The sequence below is a fragment of the Dendrobates tinctorius genome, unplaced genomic scaffold, assembly GCF_039654945.1.
Source record: "Dendrobates tinctorius isolate UK_male_01 unplaced genomic scaffold, ASM3965494v1 ptg000065l, whole genome shotgun sequence".
Taxonomy (NCBI): domain Eukaryota; kingdom Metazoa; phylum Chordata; class Amphibia; order Anura; family Dendrobatidae; genus Dendrobates; species Dendrobates tinctorius.
The window spans coordinates 33030733-33055244 of NW_027361733.1; the positions used below are offsets into that span (position 1 = coordinate 33030733).

Consider the following 24512-nt stretch of genomic DNA (forward strand, 5'->3'; position numbering starts at 1 on the left):
GTGATCTGGGGTTGGGTGGGGGCTTATTTTTTGCATGCCAAGCTGACGTTTTTAAGGATACCATTTATTTTCTTTTGATCGCCCGTTATTGCATTTTAATGCAATGTCGCGGCGACCAAAAAAACCCGTAATTCTGGTGTTTTGATTTTTTTTCCCGTTACGCTGTTTAGCGATCAGGTTAATCTATGGAAAAAAAAAAGGATCGGGCGATTCTGAATGCGGCAATAACTAATGTGTAGGTGTGTTTTGTTTTTTTTTTTTTGTTTTTTTTTAAATTTTGAATGGGACGAAAGGGGGGTGATTTAATTTAAACTTATTTTTTTTTTCTTATTTTTAAAAACTTTTTTTTTTTTTTTTTTTAAATTTTGGCATGCCTCAAGAGCCTCCATTGGAGGCTAGAAGCTGCCATAGCCTGATTGGCTCTGCTACATATAGGCGATGAGCAGATTGCCTACATGTAGCAGAAAAATTACAGCATTGCTATGAGCGCCAACCACCAGGTGGCGCTCATAGCAATCCGGCCTCAACAGCCATAGACGTCTCACTCTCTAGGAGACTTCTGGTTATAACCGCATCGCTGACCCCCGATCACGTGGCGGGGTTGGCGATGCGCGTATTTCCGTCCCGGCGGCCAGAAGCTCTTATTAAATGCCGCTGTCAGCGTTTGACAGCGGCATTTAACTAGTTAAAAACAGCTATTTGAAAACAGCTGACATGTCCCGGCTTTGAAGCGGGCTCACCGCCGGAGCCCTCATCAAAGCGGGGGATGACATCGGACGTACTATTCCATCCAAGGTCAGAAAGGGGTTAAACAAATAGTAATGATAAAAACAGGCAAGTTTTAATGGGGCAACAATGTGGTTCTGAGACCCATGGGATTTAATGTTTTGTTGCCAGAAAAGCGTCTTGAGGAACACCCACTGAGAGGAGGCAAGTTGAGATATTACATTTTTGGTTGGAAAGGTAGGAAATCCATGAGACAGAAGATTAATTTGTAACATGGAGTGGTCGACTATGTTAGGCTAGTTTCACATTTGCGTTTAAGGCCGCAGCGGCGGCCTCCGCTAAGCCCCGCCCCCTGCCTTGCCTCCACCAGTAGCTCCGCCTACGGACGCATGACGCTGCATGCATCCTGCGTCCCCTATCTTTAGCACTGGGGACACGGGTCGTGCGCAGGTATGCGTTTGGCGGCGCATGGCTCCTTTTGACGCTGCGCCGAGCGCACCAAATTGCAACCCGCTGCGGCCTTAAACGCAAATGTGAAACTAGCCTTAGAGATAACTGGTTTCTAAGGTGGTTGTAGAGAGAAAGGTGTGCACTCTCTAGATATGAGGCAGGTGCAGGCTGAACCTGGAGCTAGTCCAGAAGAGTCATAAAAATAAGGAAACAGCCGCACTCAAAATATAATTTTTCAAATGCAAGTAGAAGAATTTATTGAAGTCACCACAGAAGTAATAAAGTGTTGAGGTAACGTTTCGACCCTGTGTCAGGAAAGGAGAGGCCACAGTGGAGTGAGTATACAGGAAGGGATAAGGGCCACACAAGGAAATCTGGCTGGGTACAGGACTGGCAGAAGTCCCTGGTATGAGCTGGGAGTCTGAGTCAAATGTGACACCACCACAGACGGCACATTTGACTCAGACTCCCAGCTCATACAAGGACTTCTGCCCAGTCCTGTACCCAGCCGGATTTCCTTGTGTGGCCCTTAGCCCTTCCAGTATACTCACTCTGGTGTGGCCTCTCCTTTTTCTACCTCGTGTTCTACTTTAAGTGAGGTTTGAAAAAGACCTGACACAGGGTCGAAACGTTACCTCAACACTTTATTACTTCTGTAGTGACTTCAATAAATTCTTCTACTTGCATTTGAAAAATTATATTTTGAGTGCGGCTGTTTCCTTATTTTTATGTTTTCTAAGGTGAAGTATGGAGTAATAGAGGCATTAGCAGGTAGCAGATCATTACTTTTCTTTGGAAGAGTGGTCAGATTAGATTGTAGCTGGTTAACAAGTGAGTTGAATGGGAAGTGGAGCACAATTTAAGGTTTTTCATCAGTATTTTAAGGTCAACATCACTAGTGAGAGAGCGGAGCAAGGAAAACTGAATGTGGCTTCTTGAAAGGAATAGATCACAAGAAAATTAGCTATTTAAACCAGGTTTTTGTATTAAATGTGCTCTAAAAATCAATTTTATTGAATATCACACTCTACTTTTCCTCCAAAGGCCATAACTTTTATTTTTCTATAGTTATAGCTGTGAAAACTTATTTTTTTCCTGTGATGAGATGTAATTTTGAATGACACCATCCATTTTACCATATAATATACTGAAAAATAAAGGGGGGGCGGGAAGCCAAATTAGATGAAACCGTGAAAATATAATTCTGCCATTTAGTTTTAACTGTTCATTGTATGATACAAATGACCTAGCAGCATGAATCTACAGGACAATTTTTTCCTCATAAGTGCCATTTTTTGTCTATAAGGTTTTTTATTTTTATTTTGCCTGCCTAGCTGCTTGAGATAGATATACAGTGCCTACAAGTAGTATTCAACCCCCTGCAGATTTAGCAGGTTTACACATTCGGAATTAACTTGGCATTGTGACATTTGGACTGTAGATCAGCCTGGAAGTGTGAAATGCACTGCAGCAAAAAAGAATGTTATTTCTTTGTTTAATTTTTTTTTAAATTGTGAAAAGTTTATTCAGAGGGTCATTTATTATTCAACCCCTCAAACCACCAGAATTCTGTTTGGTTCCCCTAAAGTATTAAGAAGTATTTCAGGCACAAAGAACAATGAGCTTCACATGTTTGGATTAATTATCTCTTTTTCCAGCCTTTTCTGACTATTTAAGACCCTCCCCAAACTTGTGAACAGCACTCATACATGGTCAACATGGGAGAGACAAAGGAGCATTCCAAGGCCATCAGAGACAAGATCGTGGAGGGTCACAAGGCTGGCAAGGGGTACAAAACCCTTTCCAAGGAGTTGGGCCTACCTGTCTCCACTGTTGGGAGCATCATCCGAAAGTGGAAGGCTTATGGAACTACTGTTAGCCTTCCACGGCCTGGACAGCCTTTGAAAGTTTCCTCCCGTGCCGAGGCCAGGCTTGTCCGAAGAGTCAAGGCTAACCCAAGGACAACAAGGAAGGAGCTCCGGGAAGATCTCATGGCAGTGGGGACATTGGTTTCAGTCAATACCATAAGTAACGTACTCCACCGCAATGGTCTCCGTTCCAGACGAGCCCATAATGTACCTTTACTGTCAAAGCGTCATGTCAAGGCTCGTCTACAGTTTGCTCATGATCACTTGGAAGACTCTGAGACAGACTGGTTCAAGGTTCTCTGGTCTGATGAGACCAAGATCGAGATCTTTGGTGCCAACCACACACGTGACGTTTGGAGACTGGATGGCACTGCATACGACCCCAAGAATACCATCCCTACAGTCAAGCATGGTGGTGGCAGCATCATGCTGTGGGGCTGTTTCTCAGCCAAGGGGCCTGGCCATCTGGTCCGCATCCATGGGAAGATGGATAGCACGGCCTACCTGGAGATTTTGGCCAAGAACCTCCGCTCCTCCATCAAGGATCTTAAGATGGGTCGTCATTTCATCTTCCAACAAGACAACGACCCAAAGCACACAGCCAAGAAAACCAAGGCCTGGTTCAAGAGGGAAAAAATCAAGGTGTTGCAGTGGCCTAGTCAGTCTCATGACCTTAACCCAATTGAAAACTTGTGGAAGGAGCTCAAGATTAAAGTCCACATGACACACCCAAAGAACCTAGATAACTTGGAGAAGATCTGCATGGAGGCGTGGGCCAAGATAACTCCAGAGACCTGTGCCGGCCTGATCAGGTCTTATAAAAGACGATTATTAGATGTAATTGCAAACATGGGTTATTCCACAAAATATTAAACCTAGGGGTTGAATAATAATTGACCCACACTTTTATGTTTAAAATTTATTAAAATTTAACAGCAACATAACTTTTTGGTTTGTAAGATTTATGCATCTGTTAATAAATCCTGCTCTTGTGTGAAGTTTGAAGGCTCTAACTTATTTGCATCTTATCAAACCTGCTAAATCTGCAGGGGGTTGAATACTATTTGTAGGCACTGTATATTTATTTACACACACCACAATCCCTATGGTTCTTTTTTCCTCACAGCTTCTACCCTGTGGTTTAAATTTATATTTTCATGGATCAGACTTTTGCAGAAGCGACGATGCCAAATATTTATTTTTTTAAATTTTTTATGGGGTAAAAAAAATTGATTCAACATTTTTACTTTTTATACTTTTATAAAATGTTTGCATTTGTTTGATTGGTTATACTTCACTCTTCAGCATTGAAATTGCAATCCCAAGAAGGAAAAATCATGAAATTATGGAAATCACAGAATAAATAGACATGTTAGCGATCTACAAACGATGAAAAACATGAAAACAAAATTTAAAAAAAAATTCAGTATTGAAATGAGCTCGACATACAGAAATACCCGCACTAACACATCTTGGCTGCTATCAATGAGGGTATTAATGGTTGCCTGAGGAAAAATCTGCCACTCCGAATGCACTTGGGCAAATCACAAAGATCCACGGCTGACAGTTTCCTTTGCAACGGCTGACCAATGACGCACCAGAAGGGCTCGACAGGAGACGAGACGCTGCAGGCAATGGTAGCATATTTCGGCCACCCAGGCTGCTCACTGTACAAAGTGCAATATGCAGCCTGGCATTGTGGTGTCGAAACCAGCTACTGGGATTCTTTGGAGAATTGGCTGTACTACTGGTTCCACGATCAAACGAACGGAACGCTGAGCTGAAAGGGTATTTCAAATTAAGTCTTGAGGTTCTGTCTACTGTACTTCGCTATCTCACACCATAAACCAAGGAAGTAGCACCAGTGTAATGTTCCTTCGTGATTGTTTCTTCATGGCGTTTCCCATGTAATCTTGTCAGATTCGAAAAGTGGTCAGTAGTGATCTATTCTCTACTGCAAGTGAAATTAGACGTCACATGTCAAATGTAACACCGCAATGTGTTAGACGGCGCTTGCACGACCTTGCACTACGAGACAGACATCCAGCTACATGTGCTCCGTTGACCTTACCTACCACTCTTACAGGCTATCGTGGTGTAAAGCTAACAGTGGAGGTTGTAATGGAGGTCTATTCTCTTCAGTGAGGAGTCCCACTTTTATCTTGAATGCAGTGATAGCTGGAGATTGGCTTGGTGACCATGTGGGCATTGCTATGAGGAAGACTACTCAAGAAAATGTGAATGTGTTGATTGTGTTACTGTGAGCAGCTTGTGTGGCCCAAATGTGCTACCATGGCCGGCGGTGTCTCCGGACTTCTCTCCCATCGATCACATCTGGGATGCCATTGGTCGGCAATTGCAAAGGAAAGCATCAGCAACTGCTCCATTGAAATGCTGCTGTCAGATTTACAACTGCATTTAAATTAACAGCAGCGATCAGAGCTCAGCACCAGATGCTGCTGTCAATAGAACATAGCTGGAACCTACCCCGAGTGGAGGGAATTTAGCTCCTATGGCTATGTGCACACGCTGCGGATTTTTCTGCGCGTATTTTGCAAAATCCGCAGGTCAAAATATCTGCGGATAAGCCTGCGGTTTATCATCTCTACAATGGAGGAGATGGCAAACCGCAGCGGAATCCGCAGAAAAGAATGACGTCAATTCTTTCTGCAGATTGGAAACCGCGCGGAAAATTCCGCACCGTTTGCACTGCTGTTTCCATTTCCCATAGGATATAATGGTACTGTACAACGCAGCTAATTCTGCTGCGGATCCGCAGCAGAATCCGCAGCGTGTGCACATACCCTAAACCTGCACACAAGGTCATCCCTGCAATCACATTACATGTATGTGATTTTTTTAATAGGTAATCAATGACAAAAGGTGCCTAAAAAAAAATCACTGTTTAGAATAGTCCTAGTAGCCAGTCATTTTCTGATTGGGTGTGATGGTTGCATGATTAGCAGAAGGGAAGATACTTTAATATGGTTAATGATTGAAAAAATGGGTTAGAGCTAAGGTACAAGTTGTATTAGTAGTACTAGTGAGGTGCATTTTTTACTACGGTGGCAATTTTCTAATCAATAATGGTGGGGAAGCACTGCTGAGTGAAGTGGTTGCAGAACTGCAAGTGGAAGTTTTTTTTAATGCTCTCCAATAAGTTTTCTTTTACATATAATAGTGCAGTATAGGCTCCTATTAAAAAAGTATTGCTTTTGTGTACAGCCATTTTAGTTGGTCTGGTTTGCATGTCATCCTGATTTATTTTTTTCCCCTCATGATTCCCTTAACACACACTCTATTTTCTGATTCCACAGTCTTGTCACACAGCTCTTTCTCCGATGTAATAGTTGATAATGATGGATATGGGACGCAGCTCCTGTCCCTTGTAGTATACATGTGGTGTGGATATAGCCTATATGATGTGTGTGTACTGCAGTCTCTCCTATGTGTGATGTATATACTCCAGTCTCTCCTAGGTGTAATGTATATACTGCAGTCTGTCTCCTATGTGATGTATATACTGAAGTCTTGTGTAGCCTGTAGGATGTATACAGCAGAGTACATATCCTGTATGATGTGGATACAGCAGTCTCACCATATCACTGCTAGAAATTATAGCAGGTTTATTTAGCGGTCTTAAGAAGAAACTGCCTTTTGTATCTCATAGTAACCAGTCACAGCACAGCTTTCATTTTATCAGCTCAAGATAAAATGAGACCTGCTCTATGATTGGTTGCTATGGACAGCAAGGTTTTTCTTTTAGTTTCAGAACATTTTACCCATACCTTTTTAGTTGTAGTGGAGACATACAGGGGAACAGGGATGGTAAGGGGAGCTGACTGGGGAGGAGTTAGCGAACTGCCACAAGGGATTTGATAAGATGGTGTCATCCTGTGGTTAACAGGAAGTCAAACTGACTTCTTGTCCACACACTGGTGCAGGTACTGGACTGGTTGTCAGACTGGTGATCATGTGACCAAAATATCTACAATGAAATGGGAATATATATAGATGGAACTTAGGTTTTATGAAATAAATGAAACTGTGAGAATATGGATGGGCGAGTACAATGTGAAAAAAGAAATACTGCTGTGTAACTTATATTTTAGTGCGGTTATCAGTGTGCTTATGAAATGTCGTGTGTGCTTGCAGTTCTTTCACCCATGATTTAGTTGTACAGTGTATGTAAACTGAACTGCAGATTATATGATGCACCATGTATATTATGTCTGCAGGCCCTTCTTTTTTTGTGCCATTACGTATAATTTACAGGAAACGCCACATTTACTCTTCTTAATAGCAATCCTTATGCCACATCAACCCAATTGGTCTTCACTTCTTAGTCCTGATTCTATTATTAACATTAACTTAAATTTTTTTTTCATTTTCAGCTGCAGAGAAAGCTGAAGAACCAGAAAAGAAATCGGAGACTCCAATCCCTCCTATTAAAAAGCCGCCTCCTTCCCCAACATCCCCGGGGATGAAGTCAATCGCTGCTCTACCAAGAATTCCAATGATAAAGAAAATCTTGACACCCTTGGTTCCTATCAAACCATTACCAACACCAGTTACGACAAGCAGCAGCAAGAACTTAAAATCTATCAAACCCAAGCCTGCGCCAGGTCTTAGTCCCAGTCCTAGTCCTAGTTCTTCTGCCATTAGTAAATTACCCCCAATCCCCAAGAAAATTCAACCATCATCGTCTTCAGGAGCTCCAGTGAAGCCAGTGTCCAACCCCTTGCCCAAAAAGCCATCTACTTTTCCCTCCTATGCAGCTTCCACCTCAATTTCCAACCCAAACGCTGCACCAGCATCAAATGTGTCCACCAAGCCAACATCCAGCTCCTCACAACAGGGTCCTAATGTTCAGATACGGCAGAACATTCGGCGGTCGCTGAAGGAGATTCTCTGGAAAAGGTGTGGGAAGAAGCTTTGGTATCTTTACTAGTCTTAGAAATGGGTCTAAACATGTCTGACATCCAGCTGTAGAGGCAGTATAAGAGCTATCATACAGAACACCTTTGACCAAAATAAATTTGTGCACTAAGGATGGGGTTAACTAGATTCTGTTAGAAATGACAGATATGTGGAGAGAACCCCTTTGTGTGCAGATAATTTACTATGAAAGGTTAGTTTAGGTCATAGATCCGTGCAAGTTCTGGACTTGAATTTGGTAGAAATTTTTGTTTCTGGCTTGACAAATACCATTGGTCCCATCTGGTGTCAGTAGTTATAGGTTAACCTACACTTGTACATTAGGCTACTGTTAATGTGTTGTGAGACTAGTGATATGTATTCAGATCGCTATTCATCACTAGCAGTCACCACACATCCCCTATTGACAATCACGAAATATATATCCTTTAGATTGCGGAGTAGCTCTTGCCATAGTTTGTTTATGAATTGCAAATTCTTGCAACATTCTTATTCAGCTGATTAAGGCTTGCTGGAATCCAGGCATGACCGGCAGAGACAACTCTACATAGCTGTATGGAACACATTTTCATTCATGGATATGACCATTTCACACTAATCTTATCTGTAGACCTGTTTTGTTTTTTTTTCTAATGTTTTCTGCAGCCTCATTGGCTTCATTAATGGGGTTTCCAGGCTTATGATACTGAATCGACATTATCATTTCATAGGGGTCTGACACTCTGCACCACTACTGATCAGTAGGAGGAGTCTGGATATAAACGGTATATGGAGCCAGAATACCACAGTCTTGCACATTGAGTAGTGACTATTCTCTGTACTGCAGCTCCGCTGTCATTCACTTGAATAGTAGCAAAGCACTGCAGCACCTGAGGACGACCCACACACTGTGTATAGGACTGTGGTGGTCCGGCTCTACACGATTTACATCCGGATACTGGAAATAGCTAATGGTGGAGTGTCTAGCGCCCAGTGATGTGATATAGGTGACCTGTTCCACAGTCGTTATTACTCCCTGCTGTAAATAAATGTATTACAATAATTAGAGAATATTAGGTAAATGTAATATTTGCCGCTAATGATAAGCTATCCCTAGGGCGGATTGACATTCGGGATTCTCGGTCTCCATATAAACCGGATGCGGGCCTCCTGACCTGAAGTGGACCGCTTCTTGCATGCCTATAAGGGTGTGTGCACACACTGCGGATTCTGATGCGGATCCGCAGCAGTTTCTGATGCGGATCCGCAGCAGTTTCTGCTGCGGTGTACAGTACCATTATAATAAATGGAAATAGAAATCCGCAGTGCACACGGTGCGGAATTTTCCGCGCGAATTTGCTGCGGTTTCAAAACCGCAGCATGTCAATTCTTTGTGCGGATTCCGCTGCGGTTTGGCACCTGCTCCATGGCAGGTGTCAAACCGCAGGGGAAACCCGCAGGCTAAACCACAGAAAAACTGCAGACAAATCCGAGCGGAAAAATCCGCAGGACAATCCACAGCGTGTGCACACACCCTAAAGCTGTTTTAGTTAAAGCCAAGATACCTACAGCTGGTACAGATTCACACATCTGTTTCACAATCTGGCCTTACCATAGCCGACGTGTTACCAGCCCTGTCTCACAATGCTTAAAGGGGTAGTCCAGTAAAAAAGCTTATTGCCTATGCGCAGAAATGGGGAAATTTTATCTTCAACAGGAGACTTTTTTATACTTTACAATATGCCTGAAAGCTGCTCCATTCTTTGTGGGGCAGTATGAAGCAGTAAAAGGCAGCACTCTAGCCCCAAAAAGAATTAATTTGTGCAGCAGTCGAGCATGTGCACTGTCCTGTCCAATTACTGCAGGTCAGACCCCCACCGATCAATAAGGTATTACCTCACCAGAAAACCCCATTAACATCCTAACCATACAAGAAATATAAATGTTTTTTTTTTTTTCCTCCTCAACACAGGATGAATGACAGCGATGACTTGGTGATGACAGAGAGCGAAGTTACCAGGATTGCTGTTAACATTGAAAAAGAAATGTTCAACCTCTTTAAGGATACAGATAACCGCTACAAGAGCAAGTACCGACACCTCATGTTTAACCTGAAGGATCCAAAAAATCAGGTACAACCTCATACGCCTTTTAATACTATCCTTTTGTGCTTTAGTGAGGATGCTCCAAAAAAAACATGGAAATATGTACGACTCCTGTGGTGTTTTGTGATAACTTTACATCTCAAATGTAATATATTGAGATCATCCTCTATTTTTAGGGACTGTTTCACAGAGTCCTGCGTGAACAAATTTCATTGCCTAAATTGGTGCGGCTAAAGCCTGAAGACCTCATATCAAAGAAGCTTTCTTCTTGGAAAGAAGCTGGACCTAAGGTGGTGCGTTTTTTCATATTACTATTTAGTTTATCATCAATACGTAGAGCCCACCTGATTTTGAGTATTGAGGATCCTCTCCTGAGAGGTGGTTCTGCACATACGCTTACTTGAAATGCATCTTCGCTGTGACGGATGTGCCGACAACTTGTTAGCCTCCGATATGGAGGAAAGCTTATGAAATGTTGTCTAATTGCCTTTTTTTTGTTCCATTTAGAGTTCAGTCCTGAAGATCAAGTCTCGAGTGGGAAATAAATCCTCCCCCAGGAACACAGTCGATATGGAGGAATCTCCTCCAATGTCCGATACTGAAGCGGTGGGTAATGGATAAAAATGGAATAGATGAGGTCATCCTATTAAAACAATCACTTATCACATGTGTTAATTGTGCACATGGTTGTTATAAGCTTCTATCTATGATACCTCTCTGGGTTTATATGCACATGAGCTATAATAGTCAGCCAATAGCCAGAGCCGCTCTGCTTTTTGAGGGGTTGTCCTGTTTTTTTTAATTATATTGTTCTATTTCATCCTTTTTATTTGGATACTGTTTGTTTTGAGAATTGATTGATCTCTTGTGACATGTATTTTCTGCTTTAGGAACAGCAAGAATCTGCTCGGCCTCCAGAAAAGAGTAGCTTGGCACTGCCAGATATGTTTACCAGCATGTTAAATGACACAACAAGCCAACACCGTGCTCATCTTTTTGATCTCAACTGTAAAATATGTACAGGTGAGGAGCCATGTACTTTTATTTTCCAGCCCACTAGAAGAGGAATAAAAATTTGCCTTTTAAAGATTATGCAAAGCTAGTCTTATAAGATTATATGCTTCAGTAGCTTTTTTTTTTTTTTTTGGCTTGGAGTACACTTTACCCCTTCTCTCTTTCTGCAGGTCAGATGCCTGCTGATGACGAGCCTCCCCATAAGCGCCCAAAAACTAATTCATCTGTGTCAAAGAAGATTGAAACGAAACCTGCACCAGAGATTGTAGATGAGCCACCTCCACCCCCTGAGGAAGAACCTGAAAAGTCCATGGATACTACTGAAAAGACTGCCCCGGAGACGGGTGCAGAGAAATTGCCTGTCCCCATTCCTTCCCCTACACACCCTGAGCCAATCTTGCCTTCTCCACAACCTCTCTCCAACCCTGTCACCACAGTCACTGTATCAGGTAGAGATCCCAGAAGAGCAATCAGTCGGCCACTGCCATCTTCTGCCGTGTCTACTGGCCCAAAGGAGAGCTCTAAACCCATTCGAGATGAGGAGCCGCCAGCACTTCCACCACCTCCTACCGTCGTCACCGCACCCAAGTCAATTCTGATGAAGCCAACAACATCCGCCATCCAATATTTATCATCATCACCAAATGTCAAGTGCGTAGTCCAGAACTTACTATGCCACATACAATACATGTTGCTGACCCTTTTTAGCGTACCCCTAGTTAGGCTTGACAACAATGAAGTATTACATATAGTACATAGAGCAGTTGTTAAGAGCTAGCATTTTACATTAGGTGTACATAGTGTGACATTAATATATACACTCTTATATGTAAGTGACACATCCAGAACCAAATCTGCTGTGCCCAGAAGTCTCCCATTTCACAACATCAGTGATTGTTCCCTTTTTTGTTTTTGGGGGGGATCTTTTCCTGCTCTCCTAAATTTTTATTTTTCTATGTGTGTCAAATATTTCCCACCTCAAAACCACCATGTTGAATGCAGCCTAAGAGATCACTGATTTCTTCAGCTTTTCAGTCAGTCCTATATTTGGCAGCTCCTCCTATGGAACTACTTCAGGACCCAGATTCTGGCCAGCAGATCCACAGCGATTGCAGACAGCCTAAGGCTATGTTCACACGTTGCATTTTTGCAGTGTTCTTGTTTTGTTTGTTTTTTTATGCCAAGCTTAAGCTGCATACAAAAAGCAGATTTTGCTTAGTCTTTGCTGTATTTTTTTTGTTACTGCAGTTCTGTCAGGGTACATTTGTCTCTTGAGCATGCTGATAAAGTTTAGTGCACAAAAAAAAAATCTGATTCAACTTCATCAGGTTTTGGCACAAAAAATGCAGCAAAACCTGATACCTGCGTTCTTTGCACTGCTCATTGCTTTCAATGGGTAAAAAACACTGAAACAAGCGACGTGCTGCAAGATCCTTACATTTCCTACCAAATTTAGACATGAACCCATCAAAGGCAAGCAGAGAAACCTTTCCTAAAGAGAACACATTGTCAGACGATATCAAATTCCACATCTTTCCTGGACATCATTCCCGTAAGAAGACTACTGCACTATGTACTATCCACCCTACGAGAAAATGACGCAAGGCGTGAACATAGTCTCTGTATATTGCCGTGTGTGTGTGTGGGGGGTTATAGCCTACGCCTATGGTTGTGTGGTATTGCCCACAATATGAAGAGAATCTGAATCTTCTCACACTCTATCTCATCAGTCTATAGATAGGTGTAATGCTTTTCTACAGTCCAGGAAAGAAGCCTGTTATGCTTAGATTTTGCCTAAACTTGATCTGATGGGAGTAGTAATATACACTTTGCATTTATAGAAGATTAGGAGACATAAGACTTAAGCCCCCTTCACACATAGCGAGATCGCTGCGGAGTCACAAGTTTTGTGACGCAACAGCGATCTCACCAGCGAGATCGCTGTGTGTGACACCTATCAGCAACCGGCACCCCTGCCGGTATCGCTGATCGCTGTTGGAAAGCCCTGGACATTTTTTTGATCGCTGGTCTCCCGCTGGCCAGCACGCATCGCTGCGTGTGACAGGTGGGAGACCAGCGATCAGTGCCCTGGTAACTAAGGTAAACGCAGGGTTTCTAAGCAGCGTGCTGATGCAGGGAGCTGGTAACCAAGGTACACATCAGGTTTCTAAGTGACGCGCGCTGCTTAGAAACCCGATGTGTACCTTAGTTACCAGCTCCCTGCATCAGCACGATGGTAACTAACGTACACAGCGACGCCGCACGCTCGGTGTCGCTGGTGCTGATCGCTGGGGAAGCTGCCTGTTAGACAGCTCACCAGCGATCATGTAGCGACTCACCTGCGATCCTGACAAGTTGATATCGTTGTCGGGATCGCTGGTGAGTCGCTATGTGTGACGGGGCCCTTACTGATTTGATGATTACTTTACATGACATGAACAGATTCAAGGAGCTCTTAATTGCCATGAACCTGTTGGTGGGCCAATCTCATTAGCCTTTAATCACTGGGTAGGATATCATTTGTATGTGTATGGCTGCAGCTTGCTGACCTTTTCATGGTTACATCTTTACAGCTTGTCAGATGTCCGGTCAAATCAAGACGGAGATACGTCCCTTTTCCTCTCTCGCATGAGTCCATTGTGGAAAGGATTCATAAACATGCAGTCTGTGGCCAAGTTTGTTACCAAGGCATTCCCCGTCTCTGGCTCTATTGAGTATTTGAACGAGGTTTGTATTCAGTCTTTTGTCTGTATAAATTGCTATTTTAGAAAACCATAGGGTTCAAATATTTGGTATCTAATCATCTCATGTCTGTGTCTACTGTAGGACTTGCCAGATACCATCCATATAGGTGGTAGAATCTCTCCAAAAACTGTATGGGATTATGTAGGCAAACTGAAGTCCTCTTTGTCAAAGGTAGGCATGGTGACCATCTATTCTGGAAAATCTAATGGTCTTGACATCTATGCTGACTCGCTGATGTCTGATTGAAAAATCCCTAGGCATTTATTTAGCATCAGTATTGTGTTCTTGGTTTCTAGGAACTGTCTTTGATCCGTTTTCATCCTGCCACAGAAGAGGAAGAAGTGGCGTACATCTCCCTTTACTCATACTTTAGCAGCCGTGGTCGTTTTGGAGTAGTTGCGAACAACAACAGACACATCAAGGACCTTTATCTCATCCCATTAAGTGCAAAGGACCCAATTCCATCAAAACTCTTGCCCTTTGAGGGACCAGGTAAGAAGCGTGTGCTTGAAAGGAAAAAAAAAACATTTATTCTCATCTTTTAGACAAAGATTTAGGTAGGTATTGAACCTGTGCTGCTAATATGACCAGGAATTTCACAGTTTCATGTCCCATGTTTCCTTTTTTTCAAAAGAAATTGAAATAAATTATTTTTACAAAACGTGGTCATTGTCTGGTTAACTTCAGAAATTCACATTACATCCACTTGCGGAGACAGGCCTATAAATGTTGACTAGTGTCGCATATAAGAACAGCTAAGACTTTGATCCTGGTCTCTGCAACATTCGACGTTCGAGCCTCCTTCACTGGTGCAGCTTTGGAAGAACTCATACTCGATTCATCTGTCCAAAATCAACCTGTAGAACCTCAAATGGAAAAACTACAATCGTAGACTACAGAACCACTGAAAACCCATCAGAAAAATAAGAAATATTAAGAAACTATCTCACCACACAATTGCCACACCACTGTTACACTGAGATAAATGAGAATTATAAGCAAATCACAAAAGCTACATATTTGAGATATTCCTCATGCCTTGAACATTGGTGACTAGAAGTGCTGCAAACTCATTCCAGGCCCCACAATGTTGCCTTGGTTAGATCAGTCAGTGTGAGCGCCATAATTAGACCACACATAGCCCTATATGCCTTGATCATTACATTCACTTTGCATGCTGCTGAGACTTTTAACTATTGAGTGCTACACAGTTCTTTAGTAAGGAAATATTCACACTTGGCAGATTAGTTGCAAAAATTTCAGCAACTGTTCCGTTCACCTGAATGGGACTATTTTTTAAAATCCATTTGCTAGTTATAAACAGAACATACTTTCTATTGCAGAAGATTCTTCAACAAATCTGCAATCTCAAAACTCATTTCACTAACTTCTGTAGTCAAAATCCAAATACTAAAAACAGGAGGGAATTCCACATTTCAGAATCTGTCTCCTTTTTCCTGGGTCCTGTTACAACTAAAGCTGAGTGCCTGGAGAAGACCTGATGAACAGTAAATTAATTACATATACTCTTGTACAGCTGATCCGCCAATGACCACACAGAATTGTAATTGCCCTATACTTCCTATTTCCACGTGCAGGTTACCCGTAGAGCCGCTCTGGCAATTCTGTACATGCTTCATAGCCTAAAATAAAATGTGTACAGGCCAAAATTATTAGCATAATGCAATAGGGACCATATCAAAATGCACCTTTTTTATGTTCTCTTATCTTGTGATTATAGGCCTTGAATCAACACGTCCAAACTTGATCCTGGGATTGGTCATTTGTCAGAGAAACAAGCGCCCAGTTCCAAGTGAACCAGATAAAGTAGAAGAAAAGCGAATCAAAGCTCCAAGCCAGGAAGAGATGGATATTGTAAATTTTACAAAAATACCAGTTCCATTTCAAGTAGAAAAGAAACCCCAGAAATTTCAGTCATACGCTAGTGATATTATTCAAAGCACCACACCACCAGGATCCCCACCTCCTATTAAAGAATGTGTTGACAAAGTAGCTCCTCCTGCTGTTACTATGCCACCTTCTAGAGCCGATGCTATCTCTGCAGCCAACACTGCCCGTAACTCTCCACCACCAACAGCTGAACAATCTGCATCAACGTCAAAGACTTCAACACCACTAGAGCACATTTTGAAGACTCTCTTTAGAAAAGGATCCGATAAAGCTGAAACCTCGAGCACTACTGCAGTAACTGCTGTTAAAACCAGCACTTCTGTAGAGACTGTAGCAGACAAAGGGTTTGTAGACCCCATTGTGCAGCAGTTTGGTCAGTTGACAAAAGAAAAAGCTTTAGAAGAGGAAGATAACGATAGGCCCTATGATCCAGAAGAAGAGTATAATCCAGAAAAAGCATTTGATAGTTCAGAAGTTGATGATGATGATAATGAAACTCCCTATGAACCAGAACAGCCTTGTGAAAATTTATATGATGAAGAAGCCTATGATCCAGAGGATGAAACAATCTTGGAAGAAGCTAAAGTTCCCGTCGATGATTTGCCTAATAGAATGACTGCTGCAAGTAAAATCAAGCCACCTGTGGAAGTAGGAGCAGAATTTCTGAGCAATGCTTCTGATTCATCCACTCTCTTGGAACAACAAAAAATGTTAGAGGAATTAAACAAGCAGATAGAGGAGCAAAAAAGACAACTGGAGGAACAGGAAGAAGCTCTGAGGCAGCAAAGAGCAGCTGTAGGTGTGTCTATGGCTCATTTCTCTGTCTCTGATGCATTAATGTCACCTCCTCCAAAATCTTCTATAATTAAGAATGAATTCTTCCAGCGAGAATCGAGTACAACTAATGCTACCAAGAGTGCAAATTCAGAACAGTTTATGAGTACTAGCAGAGATCCTAGACAAGCCAGGGATCCTCGACAAGTGGCAACAAAAGGAATGTATGTAGACATTGATGATGTTCCAAGCAAACTGTTTTCAAGTGAGAAACAAGCTGAACCACTTTCACCTGGAGCCAGTATGTCTATCCCTGTAGAAAAGCCATTTTCCAGTGCAGAAGAAGGGCCAAATGGTTTAGTTTGTCTGGACGTCTCTGAGCAATCTGGTGAAGTCATTCTTGAGGGTGAAAAAAATCTTAAGCAAGAGGATTTTGCACCTTGGAATAATACACAAGATGCAACTTTTACATCTGAAACTTCAAAAGATATGCCTAAACCCCCACGCAAAGTACTATTGCCAACACCTGAAGGTGTTCCACCATTATTACAGACTCCCCCATTTACTTCTAACACAATGTTTTTTCCTTCAGTACAAGAGCCAGCATGGGTCACTGAATCTCAGAATTTTGATAACCATGTTCTTCTTCAAGGAAATCTGCCTAATCATCTTGAACCTCCAAGGGAATTGATTTTTGCACAACAAAAGAGCCAGTCAGCCTCCTTTATGGAGGAGTCTGAAAGTAGACATCTTGTTAATAATTCAGTACTGGGTCCACCACAACATGACCGATCACCACTGTTTGGCGAACAGAGACCGCTGTTAATGGCTAATGCAGGATTACGGACATCCTCCAGGTTTTCTGAAGACAAATTTCCAACTGATTTAAAAGGATATGGTGGCCTTCAGTCTGAACAAAACCTTGAGAAAAAAGGACTTGGGTCTGTTATGTCTGAGCACTTTCATCACCAACCACTTAATCCCTTTAGAGACGGAGCATCTCCTAATCCTTTTTCCACCAAAAAAGGACTGTCACCACCTAGATTTGACAGACAAAACAGTCCACATTTAGAATTTGAAGATTCTCGTTTTGGTGCGCCAGATAATGCACATCCAAGATTTGATGGACCACCTAGATATGATGTTGGTGCAAGATTTGACGGGCCATTAATTGGAGGACTAACACAACCATTCAGTTTTGATGGTCCACTTAGAACAGCTAGAAGTACACAAGTTCAGGGATCGTTTAAAGCACCTGCACCATCTCATTTCCCTCCGAGAGGACAATATTTAAATGAATTTGATGACTTACGGGGTTCAGGTAACTATTCTGGCCCAAGAGTTACTTCACCTCGTTTGTTAGACGACCCCAATACTAAATCACCACCCTTACTTCCGAATCAGCGAGTTTCTGCTCCAAATGCTTACAGTGGACAGCGAGGTCCAGCTCCATCTAGATTTTTGGAACATCAACAAACAAGACCTCGTCCTTTGCTTGAGCTTCCAACAATTCTGCCTCTGCACAGAACTGAAAACTGGGACAAGCCTGAATCAGATTCCCATAAGGATTTTACAGAACATAGGCAAGATTCAGATCACTGGGGATCTAACAGCTTCAGACAAAATAAAGACCAACACAGTCAAGGTTTTGAGGGAAGACCTCAAAGCTTTGAGGGACCTAATGAACCAGAACCATCTGAACATGCACCAAGTCAAGGGTTTGATGAAAGACGAAGGGAAAGGGAAACTGATGTACAGTGGGATAGAGACCGTGGTAGAAACTGGAACAGAGAGAGAAATTTTGAAAGAAACCGAGATTATGATAGATCAAGAACAAGAGAGTTAAATCGAGACTTGGAAAAAAACAGAGATGGAGATAAGGAATTAGAAAAGCGAGAATGGGATAGAACCAGGGATAGAGACAGAATCCGAGATCGGGACAGAGGAAGAGAAAGAGACAGGGAGCGCGATAGGGACAGGGAGCGCGATAGGGACAGAGAACGAGATAGGGACAGAGAACGAGATAGGGACAGAGAAAGCGACAGAGAGCGGGAACGAGAGCGTGAGAGAGATCGTGACAGAGAGCGAGACAGAGACAGAGACAGGCATAGAGATCGTGATAAAGATTCATATAGACGTAGGGATCGATCAAGGAGTAGGGACCGGGATAGGTCTCGAAGTAGAGATCGTGATAGAGACCGGGAGAGGGATCGAGACCGTGAACGAGAAAGAGATCGAGAGAGAACAAGAGAACGGGATAGAGATCGAGGACGAGATCGCACAGTCAGCAGCAAAAGCAGTGAGAACAACAAAGACTGTAAAAGCGATAGAATAAAAGACTCTTCCAAGAGCTCAACAAATGAGCCTGCACCTTCAAATCATACGTGATGAACTTTTTAAACAGCACGATGCAGAATTGTAATAATGTATATATGTGTACATATATAGTGTCTTTTTTTTATATATATAATATATGTATATTACTTCGCCCCTCCCCCCCCAATTGAGGGTCAGGATTTTCTGTCACACACACTGGTCTACAGCTACTGGGAAAATATGATGCCGACCCTCGTCTTATTGTTCCCACCTCCAATATGTATAACTTTTTATATGTTCATTTTTTTTCTACCCTAGTTCTGGATAAGACGGTGTTAATTATATATAACAGGAGAGTTTATACTTCTGTTCTCCAGCGGTTTAATAAAACATTGTAATTTTGTGGCTTAAACCAATAGAGCCCTGTACTAAGTATAGGGCTGCACCTGTAGATACCTATAAATTCCTCCAAATAGTTTTGTAAGGAAACATTAGGAGGTTTTCTTCATGTATACACCATGGAGTTTATCTGATGCTGCTAGTCGGGATGAAATATTGACTGAAGGTTAATACATTGAGTTCCTCCAAGGAGTTGATATACATCCTGTGGCCCTTTTTCCCCATTAGCACAGCATATGCAATACAATAATAGGAATGTGGGCGAAGACGTATGCACATTTAAAGGGATTGTCCAGAATAGAAAACATGGCTGCTTTATTAAACAAAAACGCAACACTGCTGTCTGGGTAGTTTTTGGTATTGCAGCTTGACTGTCTTGAAATAAAAAGGGATGAGGTGTAGTACCACGCACAATCTGTTGACAGGTGTGGTGCTGTTTTGACATCTTTTAAGTTTTCACTCCCAGATGCCCAATAAGTACACACCTTTCTCAAAAATTACATACATTTGGTGGTACCACAATAACAAATCTTATTGCATAGAAATTTTTAAGTTCATGATCTCCATTCAGGAATTGGAGGAAACAAAACAAGTGCTCGTGTTTGTGTATATTAGAGTTTTATATGGAAGAGTATCACTGAACATTTCAAATGTAAATGTTAATTTTGTAAGTAGAATAAATAACATCTATGGTTAGTTTTCACTAATTGTTCATTTATTTTCGGACTTTGATTTGTATGTTCTTCAAGGGAAAGATTTCAGAACTTACTGCAAAATCATGTGTGAAGATTCACCAAAAATGAACTAATGTTATAGTGTTGTAATTTTTATGAAACATAAGCCATGTTCACACATCCAGTATTTTGTCAGTAATATACCTCAGTATTTGTAAGCAAAAATCAGGAGTGGAACCGTCAGAGTAAGGCTATGTGCACACGCTGCGGTTTTTGCTGTGGTTCCGCTGCGGTTTTAGCCCTGCGGAACCGCAGCAGTTCCGCAGACATGGTACAGTACCATGTGACCCTATGGGTTTTCAAAAAACCGCAGTGCTAACGCTGCGTTTTTTTCCGCGCGGTTTTGCTGCGGTTTATAAACCGCAGCATGTCAATTGTTTCTGCGGATTCCGCTGCGGTTTCACACCTTTAACATAGTAGAGGTGTGAAACCGCAGGGCAAAACCGCAGACCAAACTGCAGGTCACTTTACCCGCAGGTGATTCCGCAGTGTGTGCACATAGCATATAAGTATAATAGAAACACATCACTTTTGGATTTTTCACTCACTCCTGGTTTTTGTTTATAAATACTGCCATAAAATACTAAACGTGGCCTTAAAGGGGAACTTCACTATGAGCACTTCTATAAAAAGCCCTTTTAGATCTGTGCAGTTATAATTTTGAGGTTTGCGTGGGGACGGAGACAAATGACCACCACTGATAGCTGGAATAAAGCTGATTGTAGAATATCCATGAAATACTTGGACTGGAGGATTATTGTTCCAGCTTATATGGCTGCTGGGGGTCAACTAAGGGCTCCGCTATTTGGACTTGAAAAGGAGTTGTCCAAACCTGGGAGAAGAGTTACTGTAGAGTGTAGATGGATGTGAGTTCATAAGGGACACTGCTGCTTCTGGTGAAGGCCAAGGCATGACCACTCTAGAATTTTGCAGCATAATGTAAGAAAAGAGACCCTGATATCAGCAATGTATAGCTTAGTTTACTGGGTGCAGCCGTTGTGATACAATCAAAGTTCTTAAATGTAGACGGAAGCAGAGCTCAGAAAGCTAACCCTGCCCACACCAGGCTCTCTATGCACAGTGTCTATTGACAGTGAGCTGCTTATCACAGGACAGAGCGTGGACAGTCTTAACGGACCCATCAGACCTAGTCCAGGCATGTAGTGAAATCTGATGGTAAAACCTTCATTGTAACTAGCTGCACCCTGATGAGTGATACATCCCTGAATTCAGTATTTTAACCCTTTACATCATGCTGTCCTCAGATTACATAGCAAAAGCCTACTGACAGATTCTTTTAAAACAACGACAAAGCATAGAAAAGATCTGTAAAGTTTTGTCTATTACTTGAACATCTAACACAAGGGGATTCTCTGGCATATTGGGTCACAAATGGTTTCCTTCAATAGGACTACGAGCAAGGATATTTTATTTATTTACATCCTGGCTCTCCATGAAGACTGTCTCCACTTAACAGGATTTCTAGGACTAGAAAATAGGCGTCTCCATTTGGACAAGAATGGTGTGATTTCTTTTTTTTTTTCAAATCCCAAGAGAAAAAGAAAACACTTGAGCAGGTATGTCTGCTGAACCCGCTTCAGAATACTCACTGCACCCCTGAACCCTCATGCATTGTTCACCCTCTGTTTTTAATTAGTATGTCTGTACTGTTTTTTCCCCTGACTTTAATTCCATGTATCATACTTCAAATTGACTGTGTGCATATTAATATACCCATGCTCCTCAAACCTAGGCTTATCTGTCAATCTTATCCTACCTCTTTCTTCAACTTTGATGCTAGGCAAATGTCCCATTAACTGCAATTTGTTAATTGCCCCCTGCTGTGAACCGTCGTCCTCCCTCACTCACCTGGCTTCATTTCATGGACATTTGAATGGTATAAGTTGAAGAGAGCAGGTTAGATATGATATCATTTGAAGTGATATATGAGAAATATTACCAGAAATAGTCCAGAAATCGGTCAGATGGTAAGACTAACCACTGCTTTCTTACTTTACTTGCTTTTTTTTTTTTACTCTGCTCTTTAACCATGCTCACATTTGCCCTCACCGTTTTGCTCCACTAATCTTCACTCTCCTTCGCTATCCCCCAAACCCCTGCACCCTCGAACCATATCTCCCCCTCTCTCTTACCCCTCACCTCGCTTTATCTGCAGACATACTCCTTAACCTCAGACTTCTACTAAAATACAATAGAAGACGATCACTCTCCTTCACCCACCTGCTTTTCCTTTCTCTGCTTCTCACTGCTGGTGACATATCCCCCAATTCTGCCCCCCCGCCTCATACATCCGACTAATCCTCACCCTATCTTTCTCACACTAAGAGAAACTACCGCAATCCCTCACACTTAAAACCCGTGCCACGGACCCCCTCCCTCCCGCACCCTCTTTCTGAAGCACTTTGGAATGCTCGCTCCATATGCAACAAGCTCCACGTGATCCACGACCTCTTTACCTCCTGCAACCTTTCCTTCCTGGCCCTCACTGAGACCTGGCTGACACCCCCTGACACTGCCTCCCCAGCCTCACTGAGTTATGGCGGCCTCCACTTTACCCACACTCCACGCCCTGGCAACAGACATGGTGGAGGAGTGGGTTTCCTCCTTTCTAAAAACTGCTCCTTCAACCCTATCCAACCCCCACCCTCCCTTATCCTCCCTTTCGAGATTCACTCTGTCCGTATTTACTCTCCCTCTAATCTCCAAATGGCTGTCATATACCGACCACCGGGCTCAGCCACTACCTTCATTGACCAATTTTCCACCTGGCTCCTCCACTTTCTCTCTAGTGACATCCCCACCATCATCATGGGGGGACTTCAACATCCCCATTGACACCCATCAGCCAGCAGCCTCCAAACTCCTGTCACCTCATCCTTTGGACTTACTCAGTGGTCCTCCACAGCCACCCACACAGATGGACATACATTAGACCTCATCTTCACCTGCCTCTGTTCTCTATCTAATCTCACAACCTCTCCCTTCCCCCTATCTGATCACCATCTACTCACCTCATCCTTGTCCTCACCTGCCCCCCATGTCCAGCCACTAGCACATCCTCGCAGAAACCTTGCACACCTAGACATTCACAGACTGACTCTCTTCTACCTCTGTCCTCCATATCTTCACTCCACAACACGGACAGTGCCACCGCTTTCTACAACGCCACCCTCACATCAGCCATAGACTCAGTCGCCCCTCTCATGCATGGCGAAGTGCGACAAACCAATAGGCAACCCTGGCACAACAACCTCACCAAAAAACTTCGACAAGCATCCAGGGTCGCAGAGCAGCGTTGGAAGAAAACACTCCTGCCAGACGACTTCACTGCTTTCAAACAAGCTACACTTGCCTTTAGATTAGCCCTCACCTCTGCTAAACAGACCTATTTCACAAACCTTGTATCTTCACGATCCCACAACCCAAAACAACTGTTCAGCACATTCAGCTCTCCGCCCACCACTGCCACCTCCAACTCCCCTCATCTCTGCTGAGGACTTTGCCACCTACTTCAAAAACAAGATCGAGCAAACAAGGCAAACCTTTACAGTTCCACCACCCCAACCGCTCCACATACCAAACCTTTGCCCTTCCCTAATAACCTCCCTCTCCAACATCACTGAAGGAGAGCTTACTCATCTCCTTTCCAAATCACGCCTCACCACCTGTGCACTTGACCCCATCCCTTCCCACCTGCTCCCCAACCTCACTAACATGATCATTCCAGCCCTAACCCATCTCTTCAACCTATCCCTAACTTATGGTACCTTCCCCTCTGCCTTGAAACATGCCACCATAACACCCATCCTCAAAAAATCAAACCTTGACCCAACTGCTCTGCCCAGCTATCGCCCCATATCATTGCTCTCGTTTGCTTCCAAACTCCTTGAACAGCATGTCCATGCTCAACTTTCCTCCCACCTCTCATCTAACTCCCTCCTTGACATCCTGCAATCTGGCTTCCGCCCCCACCACTCCACTGAAACTGCCCTGACCAAAATTACTAATGACTTACAGCCAAAGCTAACAGACAGTTCTCCATCCTCCTCCTTGCCCTGTCGTCTGCCTTTAACACAGTTGACCACTACCTACTGCTACAGATTCTTTCTTCCCTTGGTATCAAAGACCTCGCCCTGTCCTGGATTTCCTCATACCTTTCTGACCGCACATTTAGCATCTCCCACTCCCACACTACCTCCTCATCCCGCCCCCTCTCTGTTGGAGTCCCCCAAGGCTCTGTCCTGGGGCCCCTACTTTTTTCCCCATCTATACTCTTGGCCTAGGATAACTTATAAAGTCCCATGGCTTCCAGTACCACCTGTATGCAGATGACACTCAGATCTACCTCTCTGGCCCAGATGTCACCAGTCAGCTGTCCAGAATCCCTGAGTGTCTATCAGCCATATCCTCCTTTTTCACATCTTGCTTCCTAAAACTCAACGTAGACAAAACTAAACTCATTATCTTTCCTCCATCTCACGTATCTTCCCTACCCGATCTATCTATTATGGTAAATGGCATCATGCTCTCTC

At 42.9% G+C, this 24512-nt stretch overlaps 1 protein-coding gene across 3 annotated transcripts in view; it reads left to right on the forward strand.

The window, feature by feature from the left end:
- DIDO1 (death inducer-obliterator 1) overlaps positions 1 to 19928 on the forward strand; it is a 74569-nt gene extending 54641 nt beyond the window's left edge. For 2 of the 3 annotated variants that reach the window (XM_073580920.1, XM_073580922.1), the window contains 10 exons: positions 7439 to 7964; positions 9934 to 10093; positions 10243 to 10359; positions 10574 to 10672; positions 10957 to 11089; positions 11251 to 11731; positions 13654 to 13807; positions 13907 to 13996; positions 14122 to 14317; positions 15567 to 19928. In XM_073580920.1, coding sequence (XP_073437021.1) covers positions 7439 to 7964; positions 9934 to 10093; positions 10243 to 10359; positions 10574 to 10672; positions 10957 to 11089; positions 11251 to 11731; positions 13654 to 13807; positions 13907 to 13996; positions 14122 to 14317; positions 15567 to 18898 — 5288 coding nt within the window. In that variant the 3' untranslated portion in view covers positions 18899 to 19928. The remainder of the gene's footprint in view (positions 1 to 7438; positions 7965 to 9933; positions 10094 to 10242; positions 10360 to 10573; positions 10673 to 10956; positions 11090 to 11250; positions 11732 to 13653; positions 13808 to 13906; positions 13997 to 14121; positions 14318 to 15566) is intronic. The other variant, XM_073580921.1, reaches the window with a different exon arrangement.
- Positions 19929 to 24512: the final 4584 nt, after the last annotated feature.